Below are 13,944 nucleotides of genomic sequence, written 5' to 3'. Positions count from 1 at the left end.
TGTGCCAGAACTCTGACGTATTGATATATGATTAGTGGTATGATATGATCAATACACTGATTGAATAAGGGCTATATTGGAAAACCCAATGTAAATGCTGATTATCGATTCACATCTCTCTTATTTGCTTTTTGCCATATTCCCTGTCAAATTTTTATTTCTAAGCTATGAACGGTAAAGGCAAACCATCATAGGTTATTGTTCTTTGCTAGTACTAATTGGTAAGTTGTAGTAATACAGTATATTAATGATATATGATTTCTTGGCAATTATTAGTTTGAGTATGATGAGTGCGACGCGTCGCGAAATTTTTCTGTAAAAAAAAAAATCAAAAATTGCTTACTGAAAAAAAAATTGAATATTAATATATTGAGAGTAGTCTATATAATTGTTAAGGTAACTGGTACTAATTTAGTCGGAATAACGAACTAACCTATGGAAGAACCAGTACAGCCGTTGACTGTTTTAAAGGCAAGAATTGCGCTATTGGCTACTGCCATTGGTGGTCCTGATTACAGCTCCAATATCGATCCTCCTCCATACCAATTAGGTGACGACTGTTTAGCCTGTTTGAAAGATTTGAAGAGATGGTTCAGACTTGTTGATGACAAGCAGAAAAGATGGGATGTGGCCATTGCTGTTGCTGAATACCACATTTTAACTGATGACCTGTTACCAATACTCATAGACTGGGAAAATAAATCCTACCTAGCTGGTAAACTGGCAAAAGGTAAAGGAGATGTTTCTGCATACTTTAAAAATAAATCATACTACGATAAAATAGCATTGAATTGTTTACAATTAATGGTTCTTATGACATGGCCCCTCATTCTCACCGATCAGTCTACACCAAACCAAATTAACTACTATAGTGAACTGAAAAAATATCAACTTATATACAAGAAGGCTATCTTAAGTGCAGAAAACGGGAAAGTAATAAAAGCAGCTGTGAGGATAGCACATGATGTGATGAAAATTGAGAGACTAGAAAGAACAGCAAGGGATAATTTGATATTGAAGTTGGTACTAAACTTCATTAGAAATATACTTGCCATTGAACCAGGTGAATTGACAGTGACAGCAAAAAAAAACATTTCAAGTAAAGGTATTAATTCAATAGATACACTGCCCCCCAATGTTACACTCGATGATATATCTTTGAACTCCGTGATATCAAGTTTCCAAAAAAATAAAGTATTTCCTTTCCTTCTCACGTTAGGCAGTTCCATTAATAAAGAATTTGACCAAGATTTTATTAATATACCATTACTTGAAGTTATGTTTTTCCTAACAAAAGATGTCAACCATAAGGTATTATTCCCACAATTGGCTAATATGGATTCACGTTCAGTAACTGTAGATCGCCCTGTGTCGCGAACAGGACATGAGCTATCTGAGCTTCTCAATAAGGAAAACCAGTTAAAGAAAAAGGTAGTTATGAATACATCAGCGAGACATTCACGATTTGGCGCTATGTTATCAATTCAAACGTACGATAAGGGTAGATTGACCATTACTGGGGGACAAAACCTTTTAGATAATTCTAAAGCATTACAAAAGCTAGATGATAGTAAAAGATCCAAGGGGAGAATGGTAAGGGTACGAGATGAAAGAGATGGAGAAAGTTTGCCAAGCAATCTTTTGAATGCTCATAATCAGAATTTTACTTATCTTAGTGAAAGTACCATACACATACTGAAGAAATATATTGAGAATTTTATTGATTCAAGTTTTAACCTGTCATTAAGAAGTATTACTAGTCATTTTACTACTGAACAAGACAAAATGCTAAGCTTAGAGCAAATAGAGTATTTATTATTTTTCGCGTGGTTCATTAGGTATCAAATTTTGAGGAATAAATACGATGAAACTGCTGACCTATTACTTGTATCAGAATCATTAAAAGAAACTACATTTATATTGGTCTCGTCGCTACTTAGAAGCTCCTATGATACCAAGAACTGGATTGTAGTACATGCTGCAATGATAGCGTTTAATGAATTGCTGAGACTTGTTAACCAGATGAGAGACTTCGATGATAACGAGGATATTGAATATATTTTGGGAAGATTATTCAGCGATGAGAGAATTCAACTACTATCAAACTTACCTCGTGTTGCATCAACACATTCCTATGCCTTTATGAGGAGTTCTATTGAGTTAACGCATACTGTTTTAAAAATCTTAGAGATGTATAACGGTGATAATTCATTAGTTATTGAATCAAAATCAAGGAAACGTAGACAACAAAAAGTATCTAAAGAAGACTATGAACGATTGGTAAACGAAGAGGGGTTGGATCCAGATGAAGCATTAGAAGTTCTGCAACCAAGTAGTAGAGTCATTGAAGTAAATTTTAAGCGTGTTCAAAGCTCATTTTTCAATAGAAATACAATTGATTTATACATTAATCTCTTGAAAAGATATAATGAGCTAGAATATGATCATCTGAAATTAATAATTTCATTTTTTTACAGAGTTTTTGTTGAAGCTAAAGAGGAAATGTTGTTCTACAGATTGGACTTTATTATTTTATTGAGAGATATATTAGGGCCCGATGGAATGTCTCGGAATTCCAAGGGTAGAAAACATCTTAATGAATTCGCCAAATATTTTCTATCTAAACTTAAAACTAAGCTGAAATCATCACCTGCGTGGTATGTCGGGGTATTATTTCCGCCACTTAATGACGGTATCATAGGCTACTATCAAAAATATGGTGAACATAAAAGTACAAAGGAATCTAATTACTACGCTGTTGAACCGTCCGATTTCCATCATATTGATGACCAGGAAATGATGTCAGAAAGTATATTGTTGGATATTAAACTTGGTATTCTTGTTTCCACATTAATTGATGATGGTCTCCAAAATCTTGTCGAAGCCATTAGGGATAATTTGAGACATGTAATAGATGTTTTTACCTCTCATCTGCAAATAATCGGGGATGAATCTAATGGAACCCCAAATAATGAAATCTTTGACATGGGTGATAGAGAAGATGTAAATCCTTTGGTTTACAATCGAGACTTTAGAGCATTAGCTAAGCTAATTGGTTATACGATCCCGAAGATAAAAACAGATATTTGTTTCATGATTGGTACTAATAGTTTTAGTCATTTAATTAAGTGCGAAGAATCAATAACGAAATATCTGAATATTCCTTTTGAAACACCAAATGGCAAACCTTCGTCAAGTTATTTGAAACGTAGAAATGAGACAGATTCGATATTTTCAGATGGTTGGAATGCTAATGAAGAATATGATCTTAACGATGGTACAATTATTCCAGATGATGAAATCGATGATGGTGACTACTTCAGAGATCTCGATAACAGTAAAGGTAGTAAATCTAAAAGAGATGAAGAAGCCAAAGGTATTGCTAAGAAAAAGAAGAGGAGACGTGAGATAAGTAGGAAAATGAGCAAAAAATCTGGAGTCAGGTTGCCGAATAGTAGTGACCCTGAAGCTCAGAAAACTACTGAGAAATTGAAGGCGTTCAGTAAGGAATACATAAGTGATTCAGAAGATGAGGATGATAATGTAATGAATCCAATATTTTTTGAAAATGAATTATATATGAGATGGCTTTTAGATAAATATAATGGTCAGCTTCCTAATGAAAAGTTCCTTGCCTTCGGTAAATTCGCTAATGAGAGAATGGAAAATAATGGTGAAGTTAAAAGTGACTTCACGGCCTTATTTGATGGGCCCATCCCTAAAATTGATACATTGGAACTAAATCAAGATAGTAGCAAAGGCCCTGACAAAACCTTGTTAAGTTTATCGACTGTTAATCTATCCGAACTTGAAAGTGAAGATGAGATGGACAATAACACTAGTGTGAAGAAAGTAGCGACAATTGAAGAAACCCAAAATAAAGAAGAGCTAGGAGAAGAAGAAGAAGATGATGATGATGATGATGATGAGAATGTTGTTATAAAAAAACGCAAATCAGTTGTTTAACTACCACTTTCTTTAGAGGTTAGCTTTAAAAAAATTTCATATTTAGGTCATGTTTTTTTATATTTTGTATATAATTTTTTACTAATATAAAAATTGTAATAATTTTTACCTCCAATTACTCAATTAGTATTGTAACAGTGAATTATGTGTAAATGTGCTATTACTAGTGTTACATATATCTTTACAACTTCTAGTTGTAAACTCATAATATATATATATATAATATAAATGTGTTTATTCTTGATATTCTTTACTATCATCAAACTCATCATTTGAAGATGCTTTTGTTTCTGAAAGAGAGGCACTGTCATTCTTATTATTGATCTGCTCCTTATCTTCATAATCAGCTGCATCAACGTCTAATGCGGAAGTCTTTTCTAAACTTTCATCTTGTCCTTTATTGTAGGTCGACTCAGTCCTACTTTCAACCTTAACATCATTATCTTTTTTTAATGATGCATCATCAATTTCTGAACTATCCGTTGGCTGTAGCATCGCAGATTCATTAGCGGTCTCCTGTCCCTGTATTACAACTACTTTGTCAGAAGTATCCTTTTCATCATTTTTTAAATTCGAATCGTTATATCTGACGCCTTCAGATTCAGCCTCATCCTTATCAACAGTATTACTGTCACCCATTTTATCCAATTCTGTATTACTTAACTTAGGATTATTGGCATCTATGTTTGAATCTCCACCTTTATCCCCTTCCAATTTCTTAAGAGTTTCTACTTCTTTGGCTTTTTTCTCGAAATCGAAAGACTCGTCATTAGATCCATCATTCTTTAACTGGAAACTTTCTGATCCATTCATTTCACTGGAAGGATATCCATCTAAGTCTTCAGTACTAGCTCCTTCAAAAACATCGGGTAGACGTGAATCAAAATTCTCTTCCTCTTCTGAACTAATAGGGCCAATTTTGAGTAACATTGAATCATCGATGTTCCAAATACCAATATGAGCCCAATGCAACATTGATCTCAACTTACATAATTGAACCCAAGCTCTTTGTATATTTGTTGTAGGTTGACCTGCCTTTACCACTGGTGTTATCTGGGATTCAACCACAGGTGCAACCTTTGTAGAAGATGATCTCGAGAGTGTGTTGATTATACTCTTTCTGTTGCCCCTTTTCTCTTCCGAGGATGGCTCCTTTTTATGGGATTTAGTGACTTGTGAGAATTTCAGCAAAGAATCACCTTTTGATATCGTACTTAAAGTAACTTTTTCAAGATTCCAGGCACCTAATTTCAACGATCTTAAGAATGCAAAAATTTCACATGTTTGTCTAACCTTGATCAAACACCAATGGCATAACGGAAAAGAATTTGTTATCGACGTGGTACCATCTTCCTCCTTTGTAAAAGTTTTAAGAACATACATCCTTGCGTGCTCTATAATATCATCTCTATTTTCTGAACAAATAGCACAAGGATCCCTGACAGCAATGGGAGGTGAATTCAAAGGAAAATTAAACATATGAGGCAATTCGACATTTTCACTTTCCTGGGAGTCAGTCTGATGCGTTTCATATCCTAGTTGATAAGCCTCATTAATACCACTTAGAGGTTCAACTACAACTTGGCCTTCCATCATGGATGTAAGAAGTGTTTTCCGCACTAACCAACCAATACCTGATGCATTGTCAATCCGAAGCACAGGTTGTATCTCATCGGTTACCAGCCTTTTGAGTAATTTGGACTCTGTCGATGTGGATTTAATACTAGAACAGTGCGGTAGTACTGCAACAAACTTCAAAAACTCATTATATAAATTAAGGTCATAACGCACAGTAGTTACAAATGGCGAATATAGTGGTGATCCACAGGCCTCAAAAGAGGCATTAGACATCTTTCGTGAAATATTTTTGAAAGACCCCGTAGAAGAAGCATTTGTATCAGTTGTAATAACCGAAGCTCTCTTATTCACTTGTGAGGAGTTCGTCTCAGAATCAACATGTTGTAGAACTTTCTTCAAGTTTTTGAGTTGCAATGTCAGTGTTTCTAGAACAGCATCCTTTTCCTTTAGTGTGTCATGCAGACGGTTATTTAGCAATTCAGTATCATATTTCTCCCTTCTAGCGTCAGCAACCATATTATTCGCCTCATCAAACAAGGAAGCAGTGAGATCTTCGACTTCCTGTCCAAGTTTTTCCGCTTCCTTTTCCGCCGATCCCCTTTTCTGCTTCTCCTCTATTAATTCACCTTCTAATGTTCGTATCTTGTCTTCGTATTCCGTCTGCTTATTATTCATTTCAGAGTTCTTCTTCTTCAGCTCATCCAGCTCATGCATCACATGCTTTTGCTTATTTATTATGATTTGCGCATCTCGTAGTCTCTTTTCCAGCTCGGACTGCCTATCAATACTCTCAATGAGCTGTGTCGAAAGCGTAGATACTTGTACCGATATTCTTTTCGACTCCTCGTTAGGATCTGACATCACTCAATAAATTATATTAGAAAGTTGAATAGAAATGTAACGAAAAACAATGAGATATAAAAGCGAAGCTGCGTACAAACCCAATTGATCAGTTACTGATAATTATGCTAATTCTACGCTGTACTAATGCTTAAGTTCACTATAGGAGATTCTATATAAAACGTAATTACATGCAACCACTACCAAATACCGAGCCCTTTAATTAATTATGGTCCCTAATAATTTCGCTTTGTTATGGTTTCGGGGCAAAAAAAGAGGCAATCACTGTTGTTACCCGGAATCGAGTAAATATACGAGAAAAATTATTTGTTACCCGGAAATGCACATAAATATACCACTCTTAGCTTATATATTATATTATATTATATTACATTATATTATATTATATTATATTATATTATATTATATTACCAATGTAGTATAATATAATATCAATGTGAGCAGTATATTACTCTCATACTAGTATACCATGTCTAGATGTGTAAAACGATCATACTAAGTCAGTTATATTATATATTCTATCAGATGACTAAGGTTTATAAAAAATTTATGTGAAATGCTAGTTATCCTTAATGACATAAGGATTTTTTTAAATATAATTCTTTTATAGGTAAGCAAAATTAAAGCGCGTATGGTAGTTTAATCAAAATCATTATTTTACTTCTTTTTTTTTTAGTAAATACTCATTAGCTTCATCTTAACAAGGAGTTCAGTTTTCTACATCATGTTTCTCAGTAGCTTCCTCAGTAGGATGCTCAATTGTCTCCTCACCCGTATTCTCAGTATACTCCTCAACAACAGGTTTCTCATCAGTTTCTTCTGCAGGATTCATCGATTGTTCATCAGCGTGTTCAATAGTGTTATCATCTATGGTGCTGTCTCTCTTTATAGATTCGTGCATATCGGGTGACATAATTTCCGGAGATCCTTCGGACACATGATTCTCATTTGTATCCACAAATACGAGCTTATTACTGCTGATTGAGTTGTTGTTGCTACCTTGTTGTCTTTTGCGGCGAGCCCTTAGGCGCTCCTTGTGCTCATCTAATTTACTCGTCCTTCCCTGAGTTGGATCAGCTCCCCTCAATTCTAATAACAGTGCTTTAGCTCTGTCAGTAATTTCCTCCTCAGTATCAATCTTCTTTATTGGAGACTCATTACCTGTGACGGTCTGAATATCCTCATCCATTTCTTCCCCGCCAGCTTTTGGTGTTGGCGAGGCGAGGTGCATCTCAATATCTAGTTCCTTTTGCGTATCCGGCGAATATATTAGCGATCCTTCACCGATAATGTTATCAGTAAGTGGGCTTGAGCCCGAGTCAATCTGTTTTTCTTGATGGATTCTTTTCCTCAACAATGCTCTCTTCCGAGCCGAGCTTGGATCATTTTTAGAAGGACCCGCATTCTTCAGTTGTTCTAACAACTTATCCATAACAGCACGTCTGTCGCCAGTGTCGCTTTCAGAGTCTTCATCACTCTCTCCTTCTCCACGTTGACTAGTTTGTGTTTCTTCAGCTTCTTGAGCTTTTCTTTGTTGCTCTTCAACCATCTTCTTATGTCTTTCGTAAGCGGCTTCTTCCTCTTCAACTCTCAGATTCTGAGCCTGTGCCTTTTTATATTCGGACAAAAAGTCAGCAAATTTTTTGAAAAAAGATATTTTAGCAAATTTATCGCCATAATCTTCACCGTAAGTTTGCATAATTTTTTCAAATTCCATTATTGTCAATTTCTTCTCATCTGACAATAATTCTGCCTTCTTTCTGGCTTCTGGTAATTTAGGCCTGACCTTAACCAAAACTTTATCTAGTGGATGAAACTTTGACGAGTCACTTAAATTACCGATTTCAATAGAGCGCTGTACATTTTGGATAGCTTGGTTGAAATCATTACAGTCATTAACAAGTTGCTCAATAGAGATTTTTACTACATCAAATATTGGCTCTAACTCTTCCAAAAAGTTGTTAAATTCGGGATAATTCGTTCTAACAATTTTCTCAACATAATTCAAAAACGTCATACTATTCGTTGCGTCTTTAATGAATGTCAACCTTTGTAGTGTAGATAACTTGAAACCTCTTGCCTGTTTCGATGAATCATTCATATAATTTCCGACAGCTAAAATGACATTGAAGATATTCTTCAAATTATCAGAGCTCTGTAATGCCCCTACAGCCTTGTCAACCTTATGTAGCTTTATGACAAGTTCATTATATTCCCTTTCATAAGACGTAATCATTTTGATCGCTCTCATCCTAGATGCCCAATATGACTGAAGATTTACCATCAGATTTAAATATATTTGGTCAGCACGTTGTAATTCATTAGGATCTTTTTCACTAGGTTTACTATCTTCTACAGATTTGACCCCTTCCCAATCGGTGGTGTAAGGAGCATAGTTTCTTGCCAGATTTACAGACACTTCCATAATTTCTTGTTTCGATAGAAACTCAATTACACTAGGAGTGTTCATGAAATCACGCTCACAGCGTAGTATTTTCCGTACAAGATCTGAAACAGTGAGATTTGCATACATATGCAAGTTAATACCAAATTGTTGCGAAATATCATGAGAAAGGAAGGAAATTTTTTGTAGATCTTCTTTCTTCCGATTCGCCAAATTCTTGATTTCTCTAGCAGCAAACGCTTTTTCCAAATCAGATAAAACACCCTTCTCATATAGATCATCAGCAAATTTTTCGGCTTTCTGTGCTCCCCATATCGAATTATCAGTACTTTCCACTTTCTCCCAATGCAATTGCTTCAATTTCTTTTGAGGACGTGGGTAGTTTTCAAATAATGAAGGAGATTGGGGTAATAAGGGAGATGAAACAATTTGTTTTTTTGGTCCAGTAGACATTAGTGGAGGTGCTGGTGGAATAGGACTGATAGAAGCATTTGATTCCGATGGTGTCAACATAGGAGGTAATGGTGGAGGAGCAGGAGAGTTCTCTTTCAAGAAAGAAGGAGGAGGTGGAGGAGGCGGAGGAGGCGGAGCACCATTAGCAGTTCCATCATTTCCAAATAATGCAGTTGGTAGTGGTGGAGGTGGAGGAGGTATTGACGACTCTCTATTAGATTCCTGTTCCCCTGATGACTCACTCTCATCAGTCAAATTTGTCTTCATAACACTAGTATTCGATAAATTTGAATTATCGTTGGTTTCCTCATAGTTGCCATCTGATTCGTCAGAGCTTTCTTCTGTTATTTCTTCATTAGCTTCCTCATTCTGGGAAGCCATTTTCTTTGTCAATTCATCCATATACGATGGAACTCTAGAATTCCTTTTCATACGATCAACAAACGATTTTTCACCCCTACTTGAGAAGCGAGGCACCACAGGTGATTGCACAGATTCTGCTTGTCCGGTACCATACCTTTGAGTGAGGGATTCAAGAAATGAACCTGAAATAGAACCTGCCGCCGAATGGCCTGTATGAGTTGATGCATTTCCAGAGTCCACTTGCTCCTCCTCATTGCCATCAGAGGACTCGGATTCGCTATCAGAAGATTGCGCTGATTCTGAGGAGCTACTGTTCGATTCATCAATTTGTTTATTAAGCTCAGCCAGTTCATCTGATATTTTTGTTAATTCATCTAGTTTTGATTCATATATTTTAGGATCTAAACTTGGATAGCTCTTTTGATTATCAGAAGCGCTTTGAGGTTTAGGATCAATTATAAAATCCTCAGCTTTAAAATCTATACCAAAACCCTTGTACTTCGTTTCCAATTCCTTTAGCCTTTGTAGAGCTGTTAGCTTTTTCTGCGAGAATAATTCATTAACTCTTTCCTCGACATTAAATTTAGATACATCATTAGATTCCATTTGAATCTCCAACAGCGCGTCTCTCAGTTCATTTAGTTTTTTGATTTGTTGTTCTTTCTCTACTTTAGTTTTCTTAATTTTTCTCTTCTTCGCAACATCAATAGGAGGAGCTAAGCTGTTATTTGAAAATTCGGCGAAGTTTGTCATTTCTAATTTACGAGCTTCATTTTCAATATCCTCCATTTGTTCACGCAACATCTTTAATCTTTGATTAGGTTGTACAGTCATCCCAAATTTTTTGGAGTCATCTTTAATATCCTTCTTCGCTCTCTTCAAACCGCTTTTCAATACACGTTGTAAATCTTCTTTTTCTTTAGATTTTAGTGAGCCCTCAATTTTCTTTTGTTGATTTGATTCTTCCGGCCTAGAATTCAAAATCGTTAACATTTTTCTTAGTTCCACTTCTTGTTCATGTTTCTCGAGCAAATGTTTTTTCTTCAGCTCATCTAATTCAGCTTCTAGCTGTTTCATTACACGTTGGTTTTTACTTAAAATTCTATCACGTTCTTTTACCTCATTTTCCAGTTGACCAACAAGCCCATGCTCAGCATTTTGTAGTTTTGTCACTAGTATATCTCTTTCGGCCTCTAATTCTTCAAGCTTTTTAGTTAAGTTTCTACTTTCCAGGATTGCACGTCTAGCTACTTCATCAGTTTGCATGGAGTCATAAAGTCTTTGGATGGCCATATTAACATTAGTGCCTTCCTCTGTACTAGTTACACTAACATTTGTAACTAACGAATCCATTAATTTTAGTTGCTTAGATACTTTAGTTGGATCCTGTTTATCATCCAATAGCTTAGACGTAGGTAGAAATATATGTTGCACTAAAGAAACCAGATTTTTTTCATTTTCTGTCCCCCTACAAGCATCTAGTAGACTTTTTAGTAGAGAAACGGGGTCTTGTAGATCTACTTGTGTATTCCTCTTATTTGTTTCCAAAATCACATTAAAGTCATCGAGTTTATTGCTTTCATAGAGATCAATTTGATCAACTACTTTTTCGTAATCTAGTAGTTTGATCTTGTTCATAATTCTCAGAATACCACAATTTTCCAATTTTCTCCTTAACAAAGCTCTTTGGTTAATATTTTCTGAACCCGAGCATAGGTGGTTAATGAAAACCATTGTCCATTGGCAATACTCTAAAATAGCATTTTCACCACCTGCCATTCGGTAGTCATCAGATGCTCCTACCAATGAGCCCATTTTACCACGGCCATCCAAGGTTTGCTCGACTGCAAATAACCATGCCTGTATAACTTTCAAACTACTGTTTGCGGTCAAATGTGTAAAGTATTGAGGTAACCTTTTATAACTCTCGTTCATATGGGAATTCTGTCCAATAATAAAGTTCTTATCAAGAGCACTTAATACAGCCTCAAATCTCTTCTTATTCCTTTTTTCTAGTAAGAAGACAAAAATCTCAGTGGCCATTTTCCTTGTAGATAATCTGCCCGAGAACAGACCCTGGGCAATAGTGTCAGTCATCAACGAATGAATTGTAAATTCATGCAGTCCTTGTGAAAGAACAGCAAGAACTCTGAAACATCTAAAAAAGGCATGCTCTTTATCTAGTAGTTCTTCTGATACTTTATCCTTTGGAACTGTCTTATATATTTGTTTCATTAAAACATTTGCCATAGCAATATGACCCTGGTTTTCCAAAAATGCATCAACCCAATCTAGTTGTTCGGTTCTCAATGTAACCCATAAATCTTTCATCTCATCTGCAGTCAGCTTATCATCCACAATTTTCTTAACATAATGCAATGGAGGCCTATTAGCCCTATCCGATTGAATGGTTGACGAACTGGCGTTCCTTTCAGAAATATGATACAGCTCCGTTGAAGCAACTACTGGTTTGCTTATCGGTACATTTTTTCTTGGCGGTCTACCAAAAGTCGAAGGTACTGTATTATTAGAATAGTCATTAGAAAAAATCGATGAGCCCGATGAAGAAACTGCCGCACCATTTCCAGATGCAAATTTGTTGGATTGCTCTAATAAAGCCTCGCCAGCATTATTTCCCATTCTAGTTGAAGATTTATTAGTAGAACGCATTCTCTTAAATTCATTCTGTAGATCTTGCTTTACAATTAACCATTTCTTATCAATACCATAACTCATCAACTCGTTCTGCTTATCAGGGGGTAAACTCTGGAAAATATTCCTCTTATACATAATGTCTTCAAAAAGAGATTCCACTTCATAGGGGTCAGTAGGCATCGTAAGATTAAACTTACCATCTGGGGTCATAAACCGTGATAGATTGGATATTGATCCATGCGATAAAACACTTGCAGAAGAAAAGCTAGCATTAGTATTATGACGGGATAAATTGACGTTGCTAGATGACGAAGGTGCATTAGATACCTGAGCTGATGACCTTCTAGAGTACGAGTATTTATTTAAACCTGGAGCCGATTCACTGCGAGCATGCGAGTTTCCAGCGTCGGGACTCGTGGTTTTAACATATTGTGATAGATTCTGCGAGTTCAGTGATGATTTCTTATTTAAAGGCCTGTTATCAATGGACCCATGCCTCGAAGATGCAGAGGAAACACTAAAGTTTTTAAAACTAGTAGTACCTTCCGCATCGGAAGTAGAGGCATTGCTAACACTATTCTTCGGGCTCTTGTTCTTAGATTCCTTATCCTTGGTTGTCAGTCTCTTTAAATTCTGGAAAAGTCCAGATCCACTTCCTCCAGAGTCAGAGTTCTTAGATGATTTCAACATCACTATATTATCGTTTGGAGGTGGAAGGAAGTTTGAATTCCTCTTTTTATAATTTTATTATTCTTAAAACCGAAATAAAGCAATTAAATTAAAAAACGAAATAAAGAAAAATAAAGGATGCAAGTAATTATAACCAGATAATCACAAAATTAATCCGTTTTTTTGTATAAGTCCTATTTCAAAGCTTTCTCTATCAAAAATCCTAATAGCCTATTCCGTACCCTAAAAAACCTTGATACTCTTACCGTTTCTCCTTCCTTTCAAAACAGGAGCAAACTCTTTGACTGGACTATAACTTAAAACGTTAAAATATAAGATAATAAGCTCAAAAACTTCCTGGTTGGGATCAATGCTGCAAATCAAATACAACACCAAGTACTTTGAAAAGAATGATAAACGTTTAAATCCACCAAATATCCCACTGCTCTAACAATCCACCGCTTTTAAAAAAACGGAAAGAGAAAAAAACGAAAAAAACAACGAACAGACATAAATGATCACGTACATTATTCGTCTATTATTATATTGATTTTCGAATATAATGTTCTAACCACTTGATGATATTGTAGATAATATATTATATTTCGCTAATGATATTTTGCAGAAGTGAATGAAGTTTAATATAGCTAGAGGCTATTCCCTTTTATTTTGTCTTTGTAATTAGTTTTATTAATTTTTTTTTTATAATTAGTTTTTATCGATTATAGAATAAACTATAGTACATATTGAATATAAAGTTGGCAACTGTCTTCTCGTATTCATTGGATTTCTCTTGTAATTTATTATTATAATTAGTTTTGGAATATAAAAGAACGACTTCTTTTTTCTTCTTCTTCTTAAACTGTTAATAAAAGAAATAAAATAAAAAAAAAAATGCTTTTTGCTTTCATAAATTTGGTCATTAGAGTGAATAATAAACAACAAAAAAAATATAAGCTGATAATACAGAAAATATTATGATTGGTAATAAGAAA

The 13,944-nt window shown here is 35.2% G+C and overlaps 3 protein-coding genes across 3 annotated transcripts; 1 reads left to right on the top strand and 2 right to left on the bottom strand.

Moving 5' to 3' along the window:
- Positions 1 to 435: 435 nt before the first annotated feature.
- On the top strand, positions 436 to 3,966 carry TOF1 (Tof1p; the record flags this gene model as incomplete). The annotated part of the gene is made up of 1 exon (XM_071052742.1): positions 436 to 3,966. The coding sequence occupies one exon, from the start codon at positions 436 to 438 to the stop codon at positions 3,964 to 3,966; it is 3,531 nt and encodes a 1,176-aa protein (XP_070906589.1).
- A 234-nt stretch (positions 3,967 to 4,200) lies between these two features.
- SEC2 (guanine nucleotide exchange factor SEC2) lies at positions 4,201 to 6,405 on the bottom strand (the record flags this gene model as incomplete). Its single annotated transcript, XM_071052741.1, has 1 exon — positions 4,201 to 6,405. The coding sequence occupies one exon, from the start codon at positions 6,403 to 6,405 to the stop codon at positions 4,201 to 4,203; it is 2,205 nt and encodes a 734-aa protein (XP_070906588.1).
- A 709-nt stretch (positions 6,406 to 7,114) lies between these two features.
- On the bottom strand, positions 7,115 to 12,970 carry BNI1 (formin BNI1; the record flags this gene model as incomplete). The annotated part of the gene is made up of 1 exon (XM_071052740.1): positions 7,115 to 12,970. One exon carries the CDS (start codon positions 12,968 to 12,970, stop codon positions 7,115 to 7,117), a length of 5,856 nt encoding a protein of 1,951 aa, XP_070906587.1.
- Between the last annotated feature and the right edge of the window lie 974 nt (positions 12,971 to 13,944).

Source organism: Nakaseomyces bracarensis (genome assembly GCF_045282275.1).
Source record: "Nakaseomyces bracarensis strain CBM3 chromosome Unknown Scaff9_0, whole genome shotgun sequence".
Taxonomy (NCBI): domain Eukaryota; kingdom Fungi; phylum Ascomycota; class Saccharomycetes; order Saccharomycetales; family Saccharomycetaceae; genus Nakaseomyces; species Nakaseomyces bracarensis.
Note: the sequence above shows the minus strand (reverse complement) of the source record. Positions and strands in the feature narration are given on the sequence as shown.